The 24,739-nt window shown below is 39.4% G+C and overlaps 2 protein-coding genes across 2 annotated transcripts; one reads left to right on the top strand and one right to left on the bottom strand.

The window, feature by feature from the left end:
- Nucleotides 1-9,557: 9,557 nt before the first annotated feature.
- Nucleotides 9,558-11,788, top strand: LOC110611430 (xyloglucan endotransglucosylase/hydrolase protein 3). The gene is made up of 4 exons (XM_021751761.2): nt 9,558-9,926; nt 10,007-10,107; nt 10,187-10,383; nt 10,466-11,788. Exons 1-4 carry the CDS (start codon nt 9,734-9,736, stop codon nt 10,845-10,847), a joined length of 873 nt encoding a protein of 290 aa, XP_021607453.1. The 5' UTR covers nt 9,558-9,733; the 3' UTR covers nt 10,848-11,788.
- Nucleotides 11,789-14,237: 2,449 nt separating this feature from the next.
- On the bottom strand, nt 14,238-17,046 carry LOC110611427 (elongation factor 1-alpha-like). Its single transcript, XM_021751759.2, has 3 exons — nt 16,907-17,046; nt 15,620-16,112; nt 14,238-15,457 (listed from the first exon to the last, which is right to left on the bottom strand). Exons 2-3 carry the CDS (start codon nt 16,079-16,081, stop codon nt 14,570-14,572), a joined length of 1,350 nt encoding a protein of 449 aa, XP_021607451.1. The 5' UTR covers nt 16,082-16,112; nt 16,907-17,046; the 3' UTR covers nt 14,238-14,569.
- Nucleotides 17,047-24,739: the final 7,693 nt, after the last annotated feature.

Below are 24,739 nucleotides of genomic sequence, written 5' to 3'. Positions count from 1 at the left end.
TCACTGGGCTATAGTAGCTCATCCCTCTCCCCTAACTCCAGTTGTGCAGGTTTAGAGGTCAGAGACAGTTCAGCAGGGGACAGGAAGAGTACCGAGTAGTGTAATAGCTAGTGTGGACATGTAAATGTAAATGTATATGTATAGTGTATAGAATGGTGCTTGACTTATAAGACTTGTAATCCCTTTGTAGAGTCACATGATCAGTTTATGTATGTTTCTTTATTGTTGTATGTTTATGAGCAAAACCAGACTTAACATTCTGAGTTTGATCCGCCTAGCGCCATGAGGAGCTCTAGTAGGGATTAGTAGAGAACAGAGAGAGTGCATGCACAGGTTAAGCCTTGGAATGAAGAAAAGTTTTATGTGTTTTACAGAAAATGTATGATCATGTATGAGATTTCACAGGTATACAAACAGGACAGCAGGCTTACTACGGGTCCCGGCGACCTTAAGTCGATCTGGATCCTAGTGCCGGTGGCAGTTCGGTTTCCGGGCTGTTACACCCACAGTCTAATATATCTAGTCCATGACCCTTCTCTCAGTGGGGTATAGATATCCTGGGCCCTTTCCCCAAGACCACAGGATAAAAGAAGTTTGTAGTAGTAGCTGTGGAATATTTTTCAAAATGACCGGAAGCTGAAGCCATTCCCACTATCACAGCATGAAAAATGATAGATTTCGTCTGGAGCAACATCATCTGCAGATTTGGGGTACCGAGGGTGCTAATATCAGACAATGGTAAGTAGTTTGATTGTAAGGCCTTCAAAGACTTTACAAAAACATGGAAATCTGGCATAAGCTCTCCTCAGTAGCTCATTCCCAGACCAATGGCCAAACAGAAGTTACAAATCGAGCCATTCTTCAAGGGCTGAGAAAGCTGTTAGATGGAGCAAAAAGGAATTGGGCAGACAAACTCAACAACATTCTATGGGCATTCAAGACTACCCCTCGAACACCTACCAAGGAGACGCCCTTTGCGCTAGCATTCAGCACTGAGGCCATGGTCCCCATCGAGCTGCAACTTCCCACTCATCAAGTTCGGTTCAACAACGAAGATACCAACGGTGACAAGTTAAGAAGCAATCTGGATGCCCTAGAGAAAATCAGAAATGAAGCACAAGTAAGACTACAACCTATCAACAGAAAGCAGCTCGCTACTACAATCAGAGGGTCAGAGAAAGGAACCTGAAAGTAGGAGATCTGGCACTGAGAAGGTTAGAAGCCACAGGAAAAAGAGCTGTAGTGGGAAAGCTAGCACCGACATGGGAAGGCCCTTTCAAGATAACCAAAGTGGTCAAGGCAGGTGTATATCGAATTGAAGATATGTAAGGAAAACTAGAGCCTCATGCATAGAACATTCAACATCTGAAGAGGTATTTTCCTTGAAAAATAGATAATGTAATATGAACACTTGTATCCTGAACAATGCGAAGGAAATAGATAACACAATTCAAATCGAACAATGTCATTTTTGTCGTTACTCGCCTTATCCAGAACAGGCATTAAAAAGGAAAGAAGACCTTAGTGAGGTAGGTGACCGGGCTCAGAAAATGACCCCGACACCACGAAATCGGCCGAGATGATGAAGCGACAGTAAGGCCAAAGAGTCTGAATCTTGCGCAAGACCTCAGTGAGGTAGGTGATCGGGCTCAGAAAATGATCCTGGCACCACGAAACCGGCTGAGATGATGAAGCGACAGTAAGGCCAAAGAGCTTGAATCTTGCGCAAGACCTCAGTGAGGAAGGTGACCGGGCTCAGAAAATGACCCCGGCACCACGAAACCGGCTGAGATGATGAAGCAACAGTAAGGCCAAAGAGCCTGAATCTTGCAAAAGACCTTAGTGAGGTAGGTGACCGGGCTTAGAAAATGATCTCGGCACCACAAAATCGACTGAGATGATGAAGCGACAATAAGGCCAAAGAGCCTGAATCTTACGCAAGACCTTAGTGAGGTAGGTGACCGGGCTCAGAAAATGACCCCGGCACCACAAAACCAGCTGAGATGATGAAGCGACCATAAGGCCAAAGAGCCTGAATCTTACGGAAGACCTCAGTGAGATAGGTGACTGGGTTCAGAAAATGACCGCGGCACCACAAAACCAGGTGAGATGATGAAGCGACAGTAAGGCCAAAGAGCCTGAATCTTGCGAAAGACCTCAGTGAGGTAGGTGACTGGGCTCAAAAAATGACCCCAGCACCACAAAACCGGCTGAGATGATGAAGCGACAGTAAAGCCAAAGAGCCTGAATCTTGCGCAAGACCTCAGTGAGGTAGGTGACCGGGCTCAGAAAATGACCCCAGCACCACAAAACCGGCTGAGATGATGAAGCGACAGTAAGGCCAAAGAGCCTGAATCTTGCGGAAGACCTCAGTGAGGTAGGTGACTGGGCTTAAAAAATGATCCCGGCACCACAAAACTGGTTGAGATGATGAAGCGACAGTAAAGCCAAAGAGCCTGAATCTTGCGCAAGACCTTAGAGAGGTAGGTGACCGGGCTCAGAAAATGACCTCGGCACCACGAAACCGGCTGAGATGATGAAGCGACAGTAAGGCCAAAGAGCCTGAATCTTGCACAAGACCTCAGTGAGGTAGGTGACCAGACTCAAAAAATGACTCTAGCACCACAAAACTGGGTGAGATGATGAAGCGACAGTAAGACCAAAGAGCCTGAATCTCAAGCAAAGTCTAGAAAAAAGGGAAGGGATAAATCAGGCCTAAAAGGGGTTGAATCCTGAACTGAGTCACACGAGATTGATCTTGGGAGAATCAAATGCAAGAAGAGCCGAGCTAGAGAAGGCCAACTAGTAAAATAAAGGCTACGAAGTTTTTTCCCAAGTAACTAGGGCAAGACGAGAACATGAATACGCAAATAAAATTGCAACCTGAGCATGGCTCAACATAGAGAAAAAAAGGCTGGGACCCGAGCTCAACAAATACAGGGCATCTAAAAGAGAAACGCTGGGATCCGAGCTCACGATCTTGACAACTAAACGGGCCCAAAATCGGAGCAGACCCGTAACACACAAACTGAATGAGACAAGATTAAGCCAACCACGGAGGGGGCAGTCCACGAAAAGAGGCCCATGACTGTAGAGCACACAAAAAGACTCAAACAAAATTAAAAAGACAAAAAGTAAACAAAGGCAAAAAGATGAACTCCCAGCCCAAATCCACGCCCAACATGTGAAAAACTAACAAAAATCAACCAAGAAGAAAAGACACCAGAAGTCCGAGCTCACCATCTCAATGAGGCACGTGGTCCAACCCAGTCTGGTAGTTAGAAGATTATACTCAGAAAGAATGAAGTAACTAAAACTAACGAAACATTTCTGTATACATCCGAGCCCGTGGCACTGACAAAGCTACGAGGTAGAAACCAAGGATGCCCTCAAGAACGAGAAAAACTCGCAAGTCAGAAGTCTAGTGAAGCACCGAACTCCTAGTTCGGGTTAATTCAATGGAAGAAAGCCCAATAAGAGACAATTTGGTTGACCAGTCCAATACAGCCAAGCTCCTTGAAATTTGCTGAGTAAACATATAGCTTAAAACTTGTATGTTTAAGTCAAGGAGGGTCAGAAGAAGTTGGCAAGCTAGAATGAAGGAAGCAAATTAAGTCTTAAAAGGATTAAAAAAGTTCAATAAAATCAGCAACACAGATAGAAACAAAGAATAGCCTAAGCACAAGTGCAAACAAAGGTAAGGTCTCATTCATTGAAGCTCAGCACACAGTTAAGCATTAAAAATAAAAGGCAAAAGTGTAACACAAATACAAAAAGCAACCAAACACTATTTTATTTAGTCATCATGGATTATAGGGGGAAAGATCGTCCTCAGAGGACTAACATCAGTAATTACATTATTATTATTTATACTATTGTCTACACTACTATCCCTTGAGAGTCCAGCACCCTCTGACTCCTGCCCCTCAGCACCCACAAAGAGCACAATCTCACCCCTTAGAGGCCCAACACCTTCTCCTAGCGGCTCAACACCTTCCCCCTGAGTCCCGGCGTTCTCTCCTTGAAGACCACCATCTCCCCCTTCAGACTCAGCACTTTCTCCTAGAGGTCCAGTTGTTGTACGAGAAGTTCCTTTAGGCAGAGGGTTGTCATCCTCCCCATAGCACACCTCCTCACCGTTAGAATCTACTTCAGGAGCTTGGAGGTGAGCCAATGGAATCCCTAGCCTCATTTAGACCCTGGTTGAACCCAGAGGCGAACATGCGGAAGGCTCTGCTCCATATCTCGCTCTTCATTGCATCAGAAGCCTTGAAATCCACAAGTCGTGCCTCACAGGCCTCTTCAATTTTGGCCTTCAGCTCAGGGGAGTCCTTGTAGAGCTGAAGATGATCCTCACAGGCTTGTTCGATTTCAGTTTTTAACTACAAAGAGCCCTTATATTCCTGCAAACATTTTTGGCAAGCTTGATCGATCTCTGCTCTCAGCTCAGCAGACTCTTGGTACTCCCACAGGCGCTCCTCGCACGCCAACCGGACCTTGTCCTCAGTGAGTTTGGCGTCCTCAAGCAGGGCAGAACATCTTCCTTCTAGAACCTTAACTTCTTGGCAGAGCTGTTATTGTTGAAGCTTTGACTCCTCTGCTGCCAAGGTTAGGTCTTTCAGGCTCTCAATATGCTTGCTAAGCTCCTACTCGAGGATGAAAATTCGAGCCAGGACCTCATCCTTTTGGGACATCACCGTCCCACAATGAGCCTGGACATCATCATGGTCTGCCTTGACTCTCTCATACTGATGCCAGGCCTCGTCGCGCTAGGCTATGGCCTCATCCCTCTCACGACGGGCATCCTCCAAGTAGGATAGTTGCGCCAATACTTCATCGCGGTGAGTCTCTGCTGCAGCTGCCCTCTCATCAGCCCTCTTGACAGCATCACGGGTCCAATTCAGCTCCTCTTGGAGGGTTTTCAGATGCTCCTGAGCCACAGTGAGCTGACCTCGAGCGTCACTGGTCGCCGATAGGTTTTCCTCAAGGCGAGCCTCCTTGATCTGGCAGTCCACAGTGCTCCGGAGCGACTGGTCCCAGGCGTCAATCTCCATAAAAACACCCATCTCCTGTCAGGAAAGAGAACCAACCAAGTTAGAAAGTAAAGAAAACAAAAATAACTTAAACGAAAAAACAGTGCTCACCATGAGGAGCATCTCCCTGACTGTATCCCTAAGCTTGTCCCTAGTCTGAGAATGAAAAGCCACTTGCTCTCGAGTAGAACATGCTAGGAGGCCGGTGAGAGCAAGTAAACGCGGATCTGAAGCTTCAATGACCCTATCGAACATCCTCTCCCGCAACAACTCGACGACAATGCTTGCCGAGGACTAGTGAGTGATCTCGTCTGCAATCAACACGTCATTGTTCGAGGCAGAGGACAAAAGCCCCACAGGCGTTTTCTCCTTCTCCAAAGGAAGGAGCGCGGGGGCAGGTAGCTGAGACACGCGAGATTTCTTTGAGGACGGAGCTGCAGGAGGAACTTCGACAGGAGGAGCTCACTTACCAGTGGCCCCCTTGAGGGTAACAGCACCACTTACAGCAGCCTTCTTAGGGCAAGGAGCAGCATGAACATACTTGGATCTGGCTCCATCCATAGAGGTGTCCTTGCCCATAGGTACGACCTCAGCTTCAGCCTCCGGGGCGCCCTCGCCTGACAGGACGACTTCACCTCCACCCTTAGAAGCCCTCTCTTCGGTTGGAATGACCTCGGCACCACCCTGGGGAGCAACACCGGGAGTAGGGATAAACTCGATGTTCTCACTAGGAGCACCCTCAGAAGTAGGAGCGACCTCGGTCCTCATAGGCTGCACGTCCTCAGCTGGTTCATCAATAACTACGAGCTTTGGGGAGGTTAGAGCTGAGGTTTGCCTAGATCTGGAAGCCGGGGGAGATCGAGAGGCAGTGCTGGACTTGCTGCGGCTGGAGGACTTGTGAACCCTCGAGTGACGATCCCTAGAGCTCGGCCTTGGGGCACGAGAGGAGACCGGAGCAGGGGGAATAGATCAGTTAGCTGACCTAGGGGAGATAATTTGGACGACCTTCCGAGTCGCATCAGCTACTGACTGGCCAGCTCGGAAAGCATCCAGAGCAGCCCTCATGCTCTCCCAAGACAAAACGAAATTCTTCGGGGGCTTAATCTTATCCATGGGATGCTTGGAAGCTGCAAAAATAATATCCAACAGTTCAGGAAGGCGTTCAACAAAAATAAAAAGAGAGATAAGACGATAAAAAAGCAAAATAAAATACCTGCATCCCTGCAGTCTTGAAGACTGGATACGAACATACATTTCTCGACGTCATACTTCTGCTTAACAGAATTCAGTCGAAGAAAGCCGACCTGCTCGGAGAGGGATAGCTGGGGGAGGTCATTGCTGCACATAGGCACTTCCCTCCAAGGGAGGTCCACCTGCCAAGACGACCCAGAGCCCCCTTTAAGCTCCACCACAGCGAACCCCTCTGTCCAGCCTTTGATTGAGTCTTTCTGACCCGAGAAGATAGACAACCCTCCTCGGGAGGCAAAATAGTAAAAGCACTGGACAGCCCAGACCAGTCAGAAAAAGGTTGAAAATAAACGAGCTGTAGGTGTGAGACCCCAGCTCAGACAAACAGACTCAAAGGAGCACATGAAAAGAATCGAGTTGGGAGCAAGCATCCGAGGGGTTATTCTAAAGTATTGGAAGACCTCAATGACGAAGGGAGAAAAGGAAAAAGTCAAGCCGTATTCACGCTGCTTGACGAAAAAAACCAAACTATAGTCTTTTTGGAGGTCGATTAGACCAAAGGGAGGAGAATCGGGAAGAACAGTCCTCTCATTGGGAACGAGAGCCCGGATACGAAAAAGATGGGTATTCATATACTCTCGAGAAAAGAAATTTACTGGGTAGAGGAGGTGACATTAGACTCTAGATTCATGACATCGGGAAGTCTTGGGCTATCCATGGCAGTATGAAAAATGTACCTTAAAGACGATTGGGGCAGAAGGACAGGATGAACGGAGCACGCAGAAAGCAGAAGGAGAAAAAGGGTTTTGTGAAGATTGGGAGAATTTGAATTTCGAAAACAGAAAAGTGAAGAAGAGACGTTTTGATGGGAACCGTCCTCCGGCCGCGCGGTCATAATGGGTTCTTGATATTTACTCCCTCATCACTCATGCAATAACTGCTGAGGAGGTAAAGGGGCAATTGATAACCGTTGGGTCTCGTACCAATTTGGGCCGAGTCAGGGCCCACAAAAGCATATCAGGCCCAAAGTTCGAAACTTTCCTAGGCAGGCCTGTCCCGCAGCTTAGGCCTGGACCTCGGCATGCATGGCAGGTCGGGTCGCCCGCGAGCCCAAGTCCAGTAAGAAGGAAGCCAGCCCGGTGATGGGACGTGGTGAGGAACAAACAGATCCAGTCCCTTCGCAGCCCTACTCACATGCGTACTGGAAAAAATTAAATGGCCACCAGACATAGGTAAGGAGACTGACGCTACTGTACGTACAGGCCTACTCGACAGAGACGGGTATCATTGTAGCAGAAAGACCATTAGACTTTACTTGCAAGTAAGAAGAAAAAAATAAAAGAAAAAAGGATCCTTCTCATAAGAGGAGCTGAAAGAAAAACTACCATATAAAACTCTATTTTTTTGGATTTCAGAACATCACGTAGCATTATTTTATGGTACTTTAAATTATTATTGTATCACATCATTATTTAATATATATAATTTAATGAAATTAATTAATTTAATTTTTATTTAAAAAATATTTTTTAAATTTAAAGCATAATAAATAAATAAATATATAGATTTATTCAACGTTACTGTACATTTTATATTTATTATAATTTATTATTTAGATTTTTTTTATAATTTCTTATATATTATAATCTTATAATAATATACTGATTTCATTTATCAAGGGAATTTTAAAGTATATTTTATTTACCTAAGGAAAAATATAATTTTTAAAAATTATAATCTAACTTTATTTAAAATAAAAGAATTAAATAGATAAAAGATAATATAAATATATATTGTTAATAAATGAAAATTTATTATAATAACATATAAAAAAATTATCAAATTTATTTTTATAAAAAAATTATTTGAAATTTTTAATACATTTATTAAAATTTTTGAAATATATAAGCTAATTTAAATTTGAGTTTGTTATTCATATATTATATTATCTAAGATTATTTTTCCTCCCTGATTTTATTGTATTTGATATTTTTTAGAAAATTTTATTGTATTTGATTGATTGCTCATAATTTATAGTTAATTTTAAATTTATATTTCTAATTTTTGTAAACTTGATTTTGATATTCTAAAGGCCGTTTTATTTATTTAATATTTTAATATTAGCAATAACTAAAAAATTTTAATTTTTTAAATTAAATTATATTTATATATATATATATATATATATATATATATATATGGATAGAAATTTATATAATTATGGGTGATGATTTTATAATAATTTAATTTATTATTATATTTTTTAAATAATATTAAAATTTTGAATGTATGAAATACAATAAAGTTGAAAATTTTAAGATAATAATTATTAAGATATATTTAAATATTAATTAATTACTAAATAAAATCAGTTTTTAAGTATTTAGATCGTATTAAAATTACTAACATTTAAATTTAAGATAGTTTCTAAAATTAAAATAATCACTTTACTATTTTATTTTTCAAAATTATTAATTTTTTGATAATTTTATTTGATATATCTTATTATTTTTATTTTTTAAATTTAAAACTATTAATTAATATTTTAATAATGCGATAATTATTTTTATCACATATATAATAATTTGTTCTTTAAATCTTATTTAAAAAATTATAATTTTTAATTATATATATATATATATATATATATATATATATATATATATATGTATGTATATATATATATATATATGTATGTATATATATATATGTATGTATATATATATATATATATGTATGTATATATATATATGTATGTATATATATATATATATATATGTATGTATATATATATATATGAATGAAAACATATATTATTATGGATAATGATTTTATTATTTAATTTAATGTTAAATTTATATAAAAAAATCAATATAAAAAAGCTTAAGATAATTATTATTAAAATTTATTTAAATATTAATTAATTACTAAATAAAATTAATTAAATTCAAAACTTGAAAAATTGAAATCTAATAATTTAATATTGCGATAGTTATTTTAATATTTTAATATTTTTAATAATATTTAAATTTATTATTTTAATAATTTTATCTCAAAATTTTTTTATTTTTTATTAAAATTTGAATATTATCAAAATAATTAATTTTTAATAATTATCCAATCTAATTACTAAATAAAATTGATTAAATTAAGAAATAAAAAATTTAAACATGCATTAATTTTAGATGAAAATATCTAAAATCATTTTAAATAATATTTAAAATAATTTATTAATTTAAAATTATTTATTATTTAAAATATAATAAATAAATATTATAGGGGTATAATCGGAAATCCAATATTCTTCTATCTTTCCACTTTTATATATGGTATAGATTTAGATGATGTTTGTGGTCACATCACTTTCTTCCCAATGCGTCATTGTCGCCAGAGCTAACTGCATGCCTGTCTTCTTGGTCACACAATTTTGCATGTGTCCTTGTTCTTGAATCCCCCAATCACTATAATAACATGGAGGAAAGGGGAGAGGAAGGGAAGGGAAAGCTAGAGTAATGGATTCAAATCGGCTTGTGAGTTTCGTAGTAGGAGCAATTGTAATATCAGTATTTATTGAGCAAGGGGTTACCAGTGTCGTTTCTGATGATCCAAGCATGTATGACAACTACAACGTTGTTTGGGGATCTGATCATGTTCGGTCCTCTAACGTAGGCAAAAATGTTCAGATCTTCCTCGACCAAGTTTCTGGTCTTTTTCTCTTCATTTTATTTCCCTTCAACTTTCCCGCTCTGTTTTCCAGCAGCTACTGACGTTTTCCTGGTAAACAGGGGCAGGTTTTCAATCCAAGAGAAAGTATGGTTCAGGTTTCTTTCATCTCAACATAAAGTTACCAGGCAGTAACTCTGGTGGCGTTGTTACAGCTTTCTATGTAAGAAATGTAATCTGTCTGAAAATTAGCATAAAAAAGGTGAAGTATTTATGTTAACTTACCTTGGATTATTTCGCAGTTAACTTCAACCTCATCAAACCACCATGATGAGTTGGATTTTGAATTCTTGGGCAACAATGATGGGAAACCCCACTATCTCCAGACCAATGTAATTGCCGATGGTAAAGGAGACAGAGAACAGAGAATCTCATTATGGTTTGACCCTACAAGCAGCCACCACAGCTACAGAATTCTTTGGAATCGACATCAAATCGTGTAAGTCAACATTTCTAAGCAAAAAATTCATGTGTTTAAACCAGATATCTAAGATATTTTGATGTGGGTTGGTGTTTTACAGATTTTTCGTGGATAAATATCCTATCCGGGTGTTCAAGAACAAGCACAATATAGGAGTTGACTTCCCATCACAACCCATGAATATAATGTGCAGTATATGGAATGGAGACAGCTGGGCAACAGATGGTGGCCAAACTAAGATTAATTGGACCTATGCACCATTCACAGCTGGTTTTCGGAGCTTCAGCATCTATGGCTGCCCTACCGAAAACTCCATGGGGCCTTGCTCCTCCACTAAGTACTGGTGGAATAGAAACCAATTTTGGCAATTAGATCCCAGCCAAGAACAAGCATATCAAACTGTTAAGAGGAAGTATCTGATATATGATTACTGCACTGATCACAAAAGGTTTCCTACGCCTCCCCCTGAATGCCCACAGTGAAAACTACCTGACCTCTCCTGTCATAACTCTAGGAATTTTACTATAACCGTGTAGTTCCAAAATAAAGAAGTTAATACAGCTACAGATTTGACCCCAAAAAAACTCTTTCATAATTAACTAGGCGCTCTAGAACCCCAAAGAAGAATCTATATGAACTTCAAGTAATTTACCATGGTTTATGCAAATCAAATATAGGAATCAACAAGGTCTAGGCAAGGTACTGCATTAAAAAAATGTACCTTTGCATGAAGAAGTTCCTAGCCAAGTTCATGATCAGATTATCTTCATTTACATGGCGTGGTCCTGGACTCCTTAAACCAATATAACTCCAAAGCTGCTCCAGATCCTACAACCACTGGAAGTTATTAGTGTCATTTGGGACAATGCACAAACACAATATGTTCACTTCCTCGCTAAGCTCGAATGCTGCCGCCGTTTCCTTATTTGATTAAGGAATTATATCAGACAAAATTCATGCCTTTCCAGTATACAACAGCAGTCGAACATTTTGCAGGGGCATGTATACCAGAGTACGCTCCAAGTGCAGAATCATGGAAAAACTTTACCAAATGAGTCTGCAATACAGGAACACTTCCAACCATAAAGTCATACATAATTCTCATGGAAAGAAGAATTAGACTCCTTGGCTGAAATTTATCTTCTTTCTTTTATCATCTGAAGACTGGATAGCTTATATTTTCTGCAAAAGAGCTGCAAGTAAAACGATAGCTGCAAGAGAACATAGCTCTAGAAAGAGCATTTGTAGCAGCATTCTCACTGCCCCTTTTGTAAACAATTCCATAATCAAATTGTTGTAACTAAGCTAGCAAGCCTGCTGCTGATAAGTAGAAACTCTTATTTGAGGGCTTTTTGCCTGTAAAAAATTTTTAAAAAAATTTACATCATTTGAAGTTTCAAGCATTTTAAAAAATCAATTAATGCACTTTATATAAGTGCGGTAGTGATAAAAAAAAAATTAAAAAACAAAAAAAAAATACCAGTAAGGGATTATATATATATATATTAAAAGTTGATTTACACAGTACCCTTGAAAGTTTAATAAAATTTATAACTTAATTCATACCATTTAAATAATAAATAAATTTTAAAATTTTTATTTTATTAATAAAATATACATTTTTTAAAATTTACTATTAGTTTTTTTTTTGAAAATTACTATTAGTTATATAAAAATAAGTAAATTCTGAATTTATACCCTCAATTTTCTTAATTTTTAATATATATTAGTATATTTTATAACAATCTTATATTAAATAGTTTTTTTTACTATATAAGCCCCACATTTTAACCACTAAATTTTCTAATATCTAATTTATATCAAGATATTTTATTATAGTCTTGTATTAAATATTTTCTTAGCTTTATTAAGATAAATAAATTTGATACAAGTTAATAAATTATTTTTAATCAAATTTATATAATTTTTTAAAAATATATTAAAATGATTAAATATATAAAATAAAAATAAAATACAAACATTAAAATTAAATTATTTATATCAATACGATAAAAAAATATTTAATACAAATAATTAAATTAAATTGTTTATATTAATATATTAAAAAATTTAATGGAATATTATTATACTATGTGAAAAAATTTTATTTTGTTAACATAGTTATCTCATTAAAATTTATTGTTGGATAATAATTTGATCGTTTAAATTTTATTTTTTATAACAGTTTAGTTATATTTGAAAAATCATATAAAATTTATAAAAATAATTTACTTTAATAGTGTTGAAAAAATTATTAATATAAATTTAATAAATTAGAGGTTAAGAGTTTAGTTTTACTTAATGATAAACTATTTAATACAACACTGCTATACATATCTTGATATAAATTAAAAATTTAAAAATTTTGAATTTAAAAATTTTTGGATTTATACAGTAGAAAAATATTTAATAAAAATTACCATAAAATATTTTGATATATATTAAAAATTAAGAAAATTAAAGTTTGTGGTGTGATTAATAGTAAATTTTAAAAATATATATTTTATTAATAAAATAAAAGTTTAAAAATTAAATTATTTATTATTTAAAAAATATAAATTAAATTGTAAATTTTATTAAATTTTCAAACATCATAATGTAAATAAGCTTTTAATATATATATATATATATATATATATATATATAATATCTTACCGTAAGATATTTTATTTTTATTTTTTAATTTCTTTTAAATTTTACTGTATTTTTAAAGTCAACTTCAAATTTATTTTGGTCGAAAAAATAATTTTTTCAAATCAGAATTTATAAGTTTTTTTAAACTTGCTGGACAAAAAGCCCCTCATCTAACAAGTACTTCAAGGCTAATGATTTGTTCTGATAATGAATTATGAGGAGGCAAATAGTACTTCCATTTTTTGACAGCAAACATAACAGCTAATAGCTCTCTCTCATAAAATAGTAAAAGCTAATTCTGAGAAGAGAGACGTTCTAATGGAAAAACAGATGCCTTTCTTGCATAAGAACTGCTCTACTTCCTCTCCGAAAGCATCAGTCTCCAACACAAAGGTTTTTTTAAAATTTGGCAATACGAAACAAAAGCTCTGGCCAGAGTTGTTTTAAGAGTCTCAAATGTCAACTAAGCTTGTTGGTTCCATTCAAAAACTTATTTTTTAATAATTTAGTTAAGGGCCTATCAATTTTACTGGAGTCCTTAAAAAATCGTCCATAATAACCAGTCTCCAAACTGTTTGACTGAAGTAGGCACCTTCCAGTGTTGTAATGTAGCTAACTTAGTTCATCTGTATGGAACTCCATTGATTGAGATCATATGACCGAGATACTAGTATGCACCGTAAAGAACATGACCGCTAGTGTGCACCGAAAAGAACATTTACATTATATGTTTTTTTTTTAATGGAAACTAAAAATTGAGAGAGCAAAATCTGAAATCTCTCAGATTTACTCAGATGAACTTATCACTATATTAAAATTACCCAACTCATCCAATAATTTCATCCAATAATTTCTTCACTAACAGGTACTGAAATCTGCATTTGATGGTGGCATTGTGAAGAGCCCCGTAATTGAAACACATCTTCCAAGAACCAAATATTTTTTCTTGACAAGCACTGGACTACAGTAGTAGAATAACCCCTGCCTGCAACATCTCTTTAACCATTTGCTCAATAACACCCGTCTGCTTAGATGGATACCGATCTAAAAGAGGACTCATTCGTAGAAAGATACTTACAGGATTAGCTTACTTTAAAATGTACTCTCTAATCTAATTTCATCTCTTAAACCAAGAGGATTCACACTTGACAAGAAGGCATTACATAGCAGCCAGTCATGAATGAACAGTTTATGACACGTAGATGTATTTTATAAGCCAAATAGATCAGACATTAAAATGTAGTAACCTGGTAAGAGAAGTATATATTTCAAAATGTTGCACAAGATCACAAAAAGATAATTGTCTCGAACACTCTAACAAGCCAGAATGAAACGATGGAGCTAAAACTAGGAAGCATGAAAGGAAAATGTCTCCGACCTCCATGTTAAACACCACATCAAAATCGTGCAACAAACCAACCGTCAGAAAATATTAAATGTGATGCCACCGACGGTCCAGCACCCAATTCTGGGTAAAAGTCAAAACAACAATACAATTATAACAACTCAAAAGACTCGTATGGCAACATACAATTTTCTCCAAATAATTAATACTTTTGCACCGCATGATTCACTTCCCTCCCTTCTTGGCAGCAGACTTGGTGACCTTGGCTCCACTTGGGTCCTTCTTATCGACACTCTTGATCACACCAACAGCAACAGTCTGGCGCATGTCCCTCACAGCAAAACGCCCCAGTGGAGGATACTGGGAGAAAGTCTCCACAACCATGGGCTTTGTTGGAATCATCTTCACGAAACCAGCATCACCATTTTTCAAAAACTTTGGTTCCTTCTCAAGCTCCTTGCCAGATCGGCGATCAATCTTGGTCAAGATCTCAGCAAACTTGACAGCAATGTGAGAGGTGTGGCAATCTAGCACTGGAGCATAACCATTTCCAATCTGACCAGGATGGTTCATGATGATGACCTGTGATGTGAAGTTGGCAGCCTCCTTGGCAGGATCATCCTTAGAATTTGATGCCACGAATCCTCTCTTGAGATCCTTCACAGCAACGTTCTTCACATTGAACCCAACATTATCACCAGGGAGGGCTTCCTGGAGAGCCTCATGATGCATCTCTACAGACTTGACTTCAGTTGTCAGTCCAGTGGGTCCAAAAGTCACAACCATACCAGGCTTCAGGACGCCAGTCTCAACACGACCCACTGGGACAGTTCCAATGCCACCAATCTTGTAGACGTCCTGAAGTGGGAGTCGGAGAGGCTTGTCTGAGGGCCTCTTGGGCTCCTGAATCTGGTCCAAAGCTTCAAGAAGAGTTGGGCCCTTGTACCAGTCAAGGTTGGTGGACCTCTCAATCATGTTATCACCCTCGAACCCAGAGATGGGCACAAAAGGAATCTTGTCAGGGTTGTAGCCAACCTTCTTGAGATATGAGGAGACCTCCTTGACAATTTCGTCGTACCTGGCCTTGGAGTACTTAGGGGTAGTAGCATCCATCTGTGGGGAAATAACAAAAAAAAAAACTCAATATTACTTAAACCATGTCCATAAATGCCACTAATGAGGCCACAATCTCAACAATGTTGTTCCCCAATGGGGTTGAACCTTAAAAAAAAGGGAGCATACCAACAAAAACACAACTTGCACATAGATTGTTACCTTGTTGCAGCAGCAAATCATTTGTTTGACACCAAGGGTGAAAGCAAGGAGAGCATGCTCACGGGTTTGACCATCCTTGGAAATACCAGCTTCAAAACCACCAGTGGTTGAGTCAATGATAAGAACAGCGCAGTCAGCCTGGGAGGTACCAGTAATCATGTTCTTAATAAAGTCACGATGGCCAGGTGCATCAATGACAGTGCAGTAGTACTTGGTGGTCTCAAACTTCCACAAGGCAATATCAATGGTGATACCACGTTCACGCTCAGCCTTGAGCTTGTCAAGCACCCAGGCATACTTGAATGACCTCTTGTTCATCTCAGCAGCTTCCTTCTCGAACCTCTCAATCACACGCTTGTCAATACCTCCAAGCTTGTAAATAAGATGGCCAGTGGTGGTGGACTTTCCAGAGTCGACATGGCCAATGACCACAATGTTGATGTGAACCTTCTCCTTACCCATTATAGAGGTCTAAGATTGATATGAAAGATATCTGCAAAAAAAGTGTAGAGTTAGATTAATTTGAACTTGGTCCAGTGAAAGAAATCCACAAGCAAAAGAGAAATGGCTAATAAGGGGAACCACAAAAAGTAATAATAATACAATTATCAGGCAGGCAGTGGAAACGGTTTGATACAGACCAACAGCATCACAAAAATAATAACAAAATCAACTCATTCAAAAATGAGTACGCTAAACGAATAAAAATTCAGGAGCAAGAATGTAAACATATTAAGGTCAATACTAATTAGGTTCAACAAATTAAATCATATGTGCAAATTACAGTAATGACAATAATAATTCGAAGCAAGAAATTAACTAAAAAGTTTCAGACAAAAAAATTGAAAGTGATGAAGAAGACGAAAAACAGACAAAAAGAAGTTGATTTTACGCATCCAAAGAGAAACAACATGCCGCAAGTTAATTCAAAACGGAAGAAGTTTGCATGACAGGAAATTAAAAAAAAAAAGGGTATCAAATCCTAGAGATCAAAAACACCCCCCGCAGTTCCTCGTATTCAAGGTTTTTTTTTTTACGTAAAAACGACAAATCTCTCAGGGATCCACAAGCCACCAGTAAATCAGCATATGAAACATGAACCCAGCGAGATCCGAGTATAATTCACAGAAAGCTAAACGATAACATGGAATTAAAAAATCATATAAAGCATACAAGCACATCCGGATTGAAGCCAGAATTCACCATAAATCAATGGATAATCAGATATTGATAAGAAACAAAACTAAAATTGAAAAAACGGAGCAAATGAAAGATCAAATACAGTACCTCAAAACAGGAAAACAGAGAGATAAGGGGCCGGGAAAGAAGCAGTATAGAGCGAAGGATGAGTAGCAATGTAATTATTTATAGTGAGGTATGGGTTAGGGTTCCTCTGAGATGACTATGTCTAGTTATTTACGATTTTGTCCAACTAGTATGAGATTAAATGACATATTTGCTCAAGTAGCCCACCCAGCGCTAACGCCACCGACTTCGTTTTTTTATTTAAAATTTTAGGTATTTTATTCGATTAATGCTAATAGCCGAATAAACAAGATTAATATTGTAAATATTAGAATTTGACTCAAAGTCGATTAAAATTTATTTTAAATTAGTTTAATTATTTATAAATTTAATATTAACGTTTAAATAATATTTAATTCATTTAATTTATATATTTAATTAATAATTTATATAAGAATATATTTAAAAAATCAAAATTTTCATAAAGTATTTAATTCTAATTTTTAAATAAATATATCACACATTTATAAATATTATTATAAAACATATTTTTATATTATATTAATTAATTAATTATATAAAAATTAATGATACTCAATATATAAAATTTAAATCTTAACAAAATCTATAAAGAATTCTAAAATTCTAAATTTAATTATATATTATCTAAATATGGTATAATAAAATTCAACAAAACAGAAGTGGGTTACAATATTTATTTTTAATTATTTAATCAAATCAAATTAAGGTATTAGCATACTTATGTAAAGTTTTAAAATAATGCACGTTTTTTTTAACAAAATCAAAGTTGAACGTAGATGGTTAAAACTTAGCAATGGAGACTGATTTAGAATCGATTTGAGCTTTTCAAGAAAAAAATCAATTTGATATTAAAAATAAATAGTACTATACAAACACAGGTTATAATTATAAAAATTAAAAAAAAAAGGAATTTTACCTTTATAATATCTTATAACGTATAAAAAATATGAACTATTAAAATTATGACACTTATACATGTAATTTAGAATGATCATGCAAATCTTTCCATTTAGTTGGATCAGGCGGTAGGATGCCCTTATTTATTAAGTATAAAGAATCAGAGTATCGACATCTCTGAGTTTATCAAAATCCGAAACAAACAGACCACCCTCCTCAAAGTTTAGAGAAAATAGGTAGATCTCTTTATAATTCATACTACGACAAAACTTTGAACGCAGAGGTGGCTGATCTCAATGACCGAAATGAACTAATCTCCATGTAGGTCGAATGAACCAGGCTCGACCTTATGAAGTCAAAGTAAGGATCATACACTAGTCATTTCCTTGGTACAATACAGGGATCATAAATGCACGTGCACTGTCTTACCGCCCATCATTAATGCGCTGCTTGACATACCTACACAAAAGCATTCCTACCCAGTATGATGGGGACACAACACCAGGTGCGCCAACTATCAGAGGTATATATATCACTGACTTAATCTAAAAAAGTTTTTTCTCTTCAAGAGAAAAAACCCCTCTCTCTCTCATCACACAAAGAGAAATCCTAAAACCCATTATTCCTCTCTGTTACAGGTTATATAGAAAGTAAATAAGTTAACATAGGAAATAAATATTGATAGATGGGTTAGTTACTTAATCTCATAAATTGTATAATCATAGGCTTAATTTTCTTTCCTGTTTAGATACCGTCTCTCATGTATAAATAGATTGTAATCTCTATTGTGAAATACAACAAAATATTATCTTTTTACATGGTATCAGAGTCATTCTCGTAGAGATTTAATTTTTTTCTCTCTCGTCAAGTTTTAAAATTTTTGGAGACTTAGGGCTCCTATTCTTTTGTGTTACCCATCTGGGGTAATATTTGTATCTCATTATCCACCCAGAGAGGACGTAGAAATTTCCTTGCAACCCGCTTGTCAGATCTGTGGTTCGTTTGCCGTTTGGGTGTTGGGTGGAGACGTTTAGTTGCCTTGCAACCCGCTTGTCAGATCTGTGGTTCGTTTGTCGTTTGGGTGTTGGGTTATCTTCCTTTAATTCGTTTGAAGGTAAAGGAGTATAGAGTGTTGGTTGAAATAGTTTTTGACAGTAAGACCCATATTATTAAAATTATCCCAACGTCTTCAGTAGTCGCTGAAACAGGTAAAACGTGTCTTATTTCATCTTCATATAAATGAATCATTGATTCTAGTGCCACAGATCACATGACAGGTAATCCTCATATTTTTACTAGCTTTCGATCTCATAAAGCACATTCTCCTGTTATTATAGCTGATGGGTCAACCTATAATGTTGAGGGTTCTGGGACTATTAAACCTACTCCTTCTATTACCCTATCATTTGTGCTAAGTTTACCTAATCTTGCCTTCAATTTAATCTCTGTGAGTAAACTTACCAAAGACCTAAATTGTTATGTTTCATTTTTTCTTGATCATTGTCTTATTCAGGATCTTGTGACGAAGCAGATTATTAGTAAAGGACATGTATCTGGGGGTCTCTACATTTTGGATGCATGGGTGCCTCAGCCTGTTGCCTGCTCCAGTGTCGTGTCTCCGTTTGAAGCACATTGTCGGTTGGGACACCCTTCTTTACCGGTTTTAAAGAAGTTATACCCTCAATTTCATAAGGTATCTTTAATGGAATGTGAGTCATGTCATTTTGCAAAACATCATTGAATCTATTTAAGTCCTAGAGTCAATAAACAAGCTGAGTCTGCTTTTGAATTAGTTCATTCAGATTGTAACGACCCGAAAATCGGACTGCTACCAACGCTAGGATCCAGGTCGACTTAAGGTCGCCGAGACCCGTAGCAAGCCTGCTATACTGTCTGTGTACCTATAAAATCCCATACATGATCATACATTTTCTGTAAAAGCATAAAACTCTGCTCTGAACCACGGCTCAATCTATGCATGCACTATCTCTGTACTACAGAACCCCCTCCTTTCATAGGAGACACCTTGAGCAAAACCAAATCCCCCTCCTGAAACTCTAGCTGTCTTCTGCGGATATCTGCATAACTCTTCTGCCGACTAGCAGCAGTCTTGATCCTCTCTCTGATTATGGGTACCACCCTGCTGGTAAGCTCTACTAACTCCGGACCCGCAAGAGTCCTCTCTCCTACTTCCTCCCAGCAGATAGGTGATCTGCACTTCCTCCCATACAAAGCTTCATATGGAGCCATCCCTATGCTAGCATGATAGCTGTTATTGTAGGCAAACTCTACCAAAGGTAGATGCTGCCTCCAAGAACCGCCAAAATCTAGCACACACATTCTGAGCATATCCTCTATTGTCTGGATGGTCCTCTCTGACTGTCCGTCTGTCTGTGGGTGGAAGGCAGTACTGAAGTCTAATCTGGTACCCATAGCGTTCTGCAGACTCCGCCAAAACCTGGAGGTGAACTGGGGCCCTCTATCTGACACTATAGATACCGGGACCCCATGCAGTCTGACAATCTCATCTACGTACACCTACGCCAACTTGTCCACAGAGTAACCACTCCTGACAGGGATGAAGTGAGCAGATTTGGTGAGTCTGTCCACAATCACCCATATGGAGTCCAATCTGTTGGACGTCACCGGTAACCCCACTACGAAGTCCATAGCTATATTCTCCCATTTCCACTCTGGAATCGGTAGTGGATTCAACATTCCAGCCGGCTTCTGATGCTCTAGTTTCACCCTCTGACACACATCGCAGGCTGACACGAACAGTGCCACGTCCTTCTTCATAGCTGGCCACCAATACACTCTCTTCAGATCCTGATACATCTTGGTGGCTCCAGGGTGAGCACTATACCTGGTATTATGGGCTTCCCCCATAATATCTCCCTTCAGACCAATGTCATCTGGCACACATAATCTGTTCCCATAGCGGAGGATCCCCTTATCATCAAACTTGAACTCATTACTCTGGCCTGACTGAACCGTTCTGGCTATCCTGACCAACCCTGGGTCCTCATGCTGTTTCTGAGCTACCTGCTCCAGAAACACGGGTGTCGCTCTCATCTGAGCCACTAAGGCACCTGTGCCAGACAACTCCAACTGTAATCCCTCACTCATAAGTCTGTGGAACTCCTTCACCACCGACCTCCTCTCTGCTGAAATGTGGGATAGACTGCCGAGTGATTTCCGGCTTAGGGCGTCTGCCACAACATTCGCCTTACCCGGATGGTACTGAATCTTGCAATCATAGTCACTCAACAGCTCTACCCATCTCCTCTGCCTCAAGTTCAGTTCTCTCTGACTCAGGATGTACTGCAGGCTCTTATGATCTGTGAAGATCTCACACTTTACCCCATAAAGGTAATGCCTCCACATCTTGAGTGCAAAGATCACTGCTGCCATCTCTAGGTCATGTGTGGGGTAATTCAGCTCATGCTTCTTCAGCTGCCTAGAAGCATAAGCGATCACCCTCTCATTCTGCATTAGCACACAACCCAGTCCCACACGGGACGCATCACAATATACTGAGAAGTCATCATCACTTTTTGGCAGAGCTAACACCGGTGCTGAAGTCAACCTCCTCTTAAGCTCCTCAAAGCTTTCCTCACACTGATCGGTCCATATGAACTTCTGATTCTTCTTTGTCAATTTGGTCATAGGAGCAGCAATCTTTGAGAAGTCCTGAACGAACCTCCTGTAGTAACCTGCTAAACCCAGAAAACTCTTGATCTCGGTCACTGTGGTGGGTCTAGGCCAGTTAGCTACAGCCTCTACCTTATTGGGGTCTACTTCAATACCCTGATCTGACACAATGTGCCCCAAGAATGAAATGCTCCTGAGCCAAAACTCACACTTGGAGAACTTGGCATACAAGCCATGCTCTCTCAAGGTCTGCAAAACTGTCCTCAGGTGATGGTCATGCTCCTCTGCATTTCTGGAATACACTAAGATATCATCTATGAAGACAATAACGAAGTGATCCAGATACTGACTCAATACTCTATTCATGAGGTCCATGAATGCTGCAGGGGCGTTGGTCAACCCAAACGGCATCACAAGGAACTCATAGTGCCCATACCTGGTCCTGAAAGCTGTCTTCGGTACATCTTCATTCCTTATCCTCAACTGATGGTACCCTGATCTCAGATCTATTTTGGAGAAACAACCTGCTCCTGCTAGCTGGTCGAATAGATCGTCGATCCTCGGCAAAGGGTACTTGTTCTTGGTAGTGACCTTGTTCAACTGTCTGTAGTCGATACAAAGTCTGAGGGATCCATCCTTCTTCCTCACAAACAAAACCGGAGCACCCCAAGGTGAAGTACTCGGTCGGATGAAACCCTTATCTACCAGCTCTTGCAACTGTTCCTTCAGTTCTTTCAATTCAGCTGGTGCCATCCTGTAGGGAGGGATAGAGATCGGTCTGGTACCAGGCATTAACTCAATCTCGAACTCTATCTCCCTAGCAGGTGGTAACCCTGGCAGCTCGTCTGGGAAAACATCTAAGAACTCACTCACCACAGGCACTGAGGCGGGCTCTCTGACATGACTATCTAACTCCCTCACATGAGCTAGAAATCCCTGACATCCCCTCCTAAGCAACCTACGAGCCTGAAGAGCTGAGATCAGACCTCTAGGTGTACCCCTCTTGTCTCCTCTGAAGACGACCTCTGACCCATCCTGATCTCTGAATCTGACTACCTTGTCTCTACAGTCCAAGGTAGCACCATGGGTCGATAACCAATCCATCCCTAGAATGACGTCAAAATCTGTCAAATCTAGAACCACGAGGTCGGCGGAAAGGCATCTTCCCTCTATGAAAACTGGACTACATTGGCAGACTGCCTCTGCCACTGACGGGTCACACTTGGGTCCACTGACCCATAGGGGACACTCTAACCCAGAGACCATCAATCCTACCCTCTCCACGACTCTCGGAGCAACAAAAGAATGAGATGCACCCGGGTCCATTAAGGCATACACATCAGAACAACCAATGATGAGATTACCTGCCACCACAGTGTTGGATGTGTTGGCCTCCTGCTGAGTCATAGTGAAGATCCGTGCCGGAGCTGATGGACCTTCACCTCTGTATCCTGCTGATGAAGAGGCTGACCCTCTCCCTCTGCCTCTGCCACTGGCCTGTGTTGCGGCTGGAGCTACTGGCTGCACCACACTGCCGGAGGCTGTCTGCTGAGACGGTGCTGCAAAGGCTGCTCTAGGACAATCTCGAGCCAAATGACCCGCCTGTCCGCACCTGAAACATGTGTTTGTCCCTGCCAGACATACTCCCTTGTGTGGTCTCCCACATCTCATACATGCTGTAACCTCTGCGCCAGAGCTTGAGCCACTGCCTAAACCCAGACCTGACTTGATCTTGTTCCAGAACTTATTCTTCTTAGATTTTCTGTGGCCTCTGTCCCACTTCTTACTGCCTGCAACTGCTGCACTCAGAGAAGAAGAATCTAACCTTTCCCCACCTGGGGTCTTGGAACCAGAAGACTGTGCCACTGACTGTTTTACCTTCCCCTCAACGATAGCACTAGCCTCCATTCTCCTAGCCATATCCACTATGGCATGGAAACTCTCCCTCTCTGCTGACTGTATCAAAGAGGAATACCTGGAGTGCAGCCTCATAATATATCTCCTTGACTTCTTTTGATCTGTGTCCAAATTCTGCCCAGCATATGGCAACAACTCCAGGAACCTGTCTGTGTACTCCTCTACACTCATCTGTTCAGTCTGCCTCAACTGTTCGAATTCTATCATCTTCTGCTCTCTAGAGCTCTCAGGGAAAGCCCATACGGCAAACTCATTTGCGAACTCCTCCCAGGACATATTGTCCGCTCTCGGGTCCACATAGTTCTTAAACCAACCACGTGCCTTCTTGCACCCCAGTGTGAACCCAGCCATCTGAATGGCTCTACTGTCATCAGCCCCTATCTCATCTGTAATAGTCTTGACCCTGCTCAGATACTCAAATGGGTCATCGCCTGCTCTGTACTGAGGAGCACCCAACTTCATGTAATCGGTCATCTTGACCTTGCTCCCTCCAGACGAGGTAGGTTTGGGTACTTGCGTTTCCGGGACAGTAGGTACTGGTGGTGGTGGAGGTGCAACATCCCCTGGGGTAGGGTTTGCTGTACTGGTATAGGGAGGTGGAGGTGGGTACATGGGGTACTGAGAGTATGGTGGGTAGTAAGGTGGGTATGGCATATGTGGAGGATAAGGGCTAAAACTGGGGTTATCCGATGTACCTCCCATCGAATACCCGGGATGGTGTGAATAGGGTGGGTAGTGGTGTGGCTGGACATAACTCGAGGCCTGAGTGCCTCCTTCTGATTCTCCCATGCCCTCTTCCGGCATGCTCACACCGAGACTGCCATCCCTCCTCTGATCTACTTCCATATCCTCAAACATTCCTCCCTGCACTGTTCCCCTTACTGATCTGCTTCTACCCAGATCCAAAGACCTTCTAGGGTCTCTAGCTACTCTGTCTCTGTTGGACCTACTGGACATTGCCCTAGGCAATGTTGGGGGACGGGCATCAGCGCCCTCGTCCTGAGGTGGCACTCCAGTCAATCGTGCAGATCGACGAGTTCCTCTCATTCTATCTTCTGAAAAACAGCACATAGCATAAGCAATCATTAGCATCATATGGTTCATGTGGAAACACATGAACCCTCATCACATACATAGCATCACATCATAGCATTTATGCACATGCATATCATCATGGCATATCATATCATCATATAGACAGGACTCTACATCCTATCCTAGTGGACATGATTTTCCTAGTGTGCTTGACCTTCTAGAACATCTATGAGCCCGACATTTTAGGTCCGACCATATGAACCTAGGGCTCTGATACCACTCTGTAACGACCCGGAAATCCGACCCGTTACCGGCGCTAGGATCCAGATC

Source organism: Manihot esculenta, chromosome 3 (genome assembly GCF_001659605.2).
Source record: "Manihot esculenta cultivar AM560-2 chromosome 3, M.esculenta_v8, whole genome shotgun sequence".
NCBI lineage: Eukaryota > Viridiplantae > Streptophyta > Magnoliopsida > Malpighiales > Euphorbiaceae > Manihot > Manihot esculenta.
This window is presented reverse-complemented; position numbering and strand designations above follow the sequence as displayed.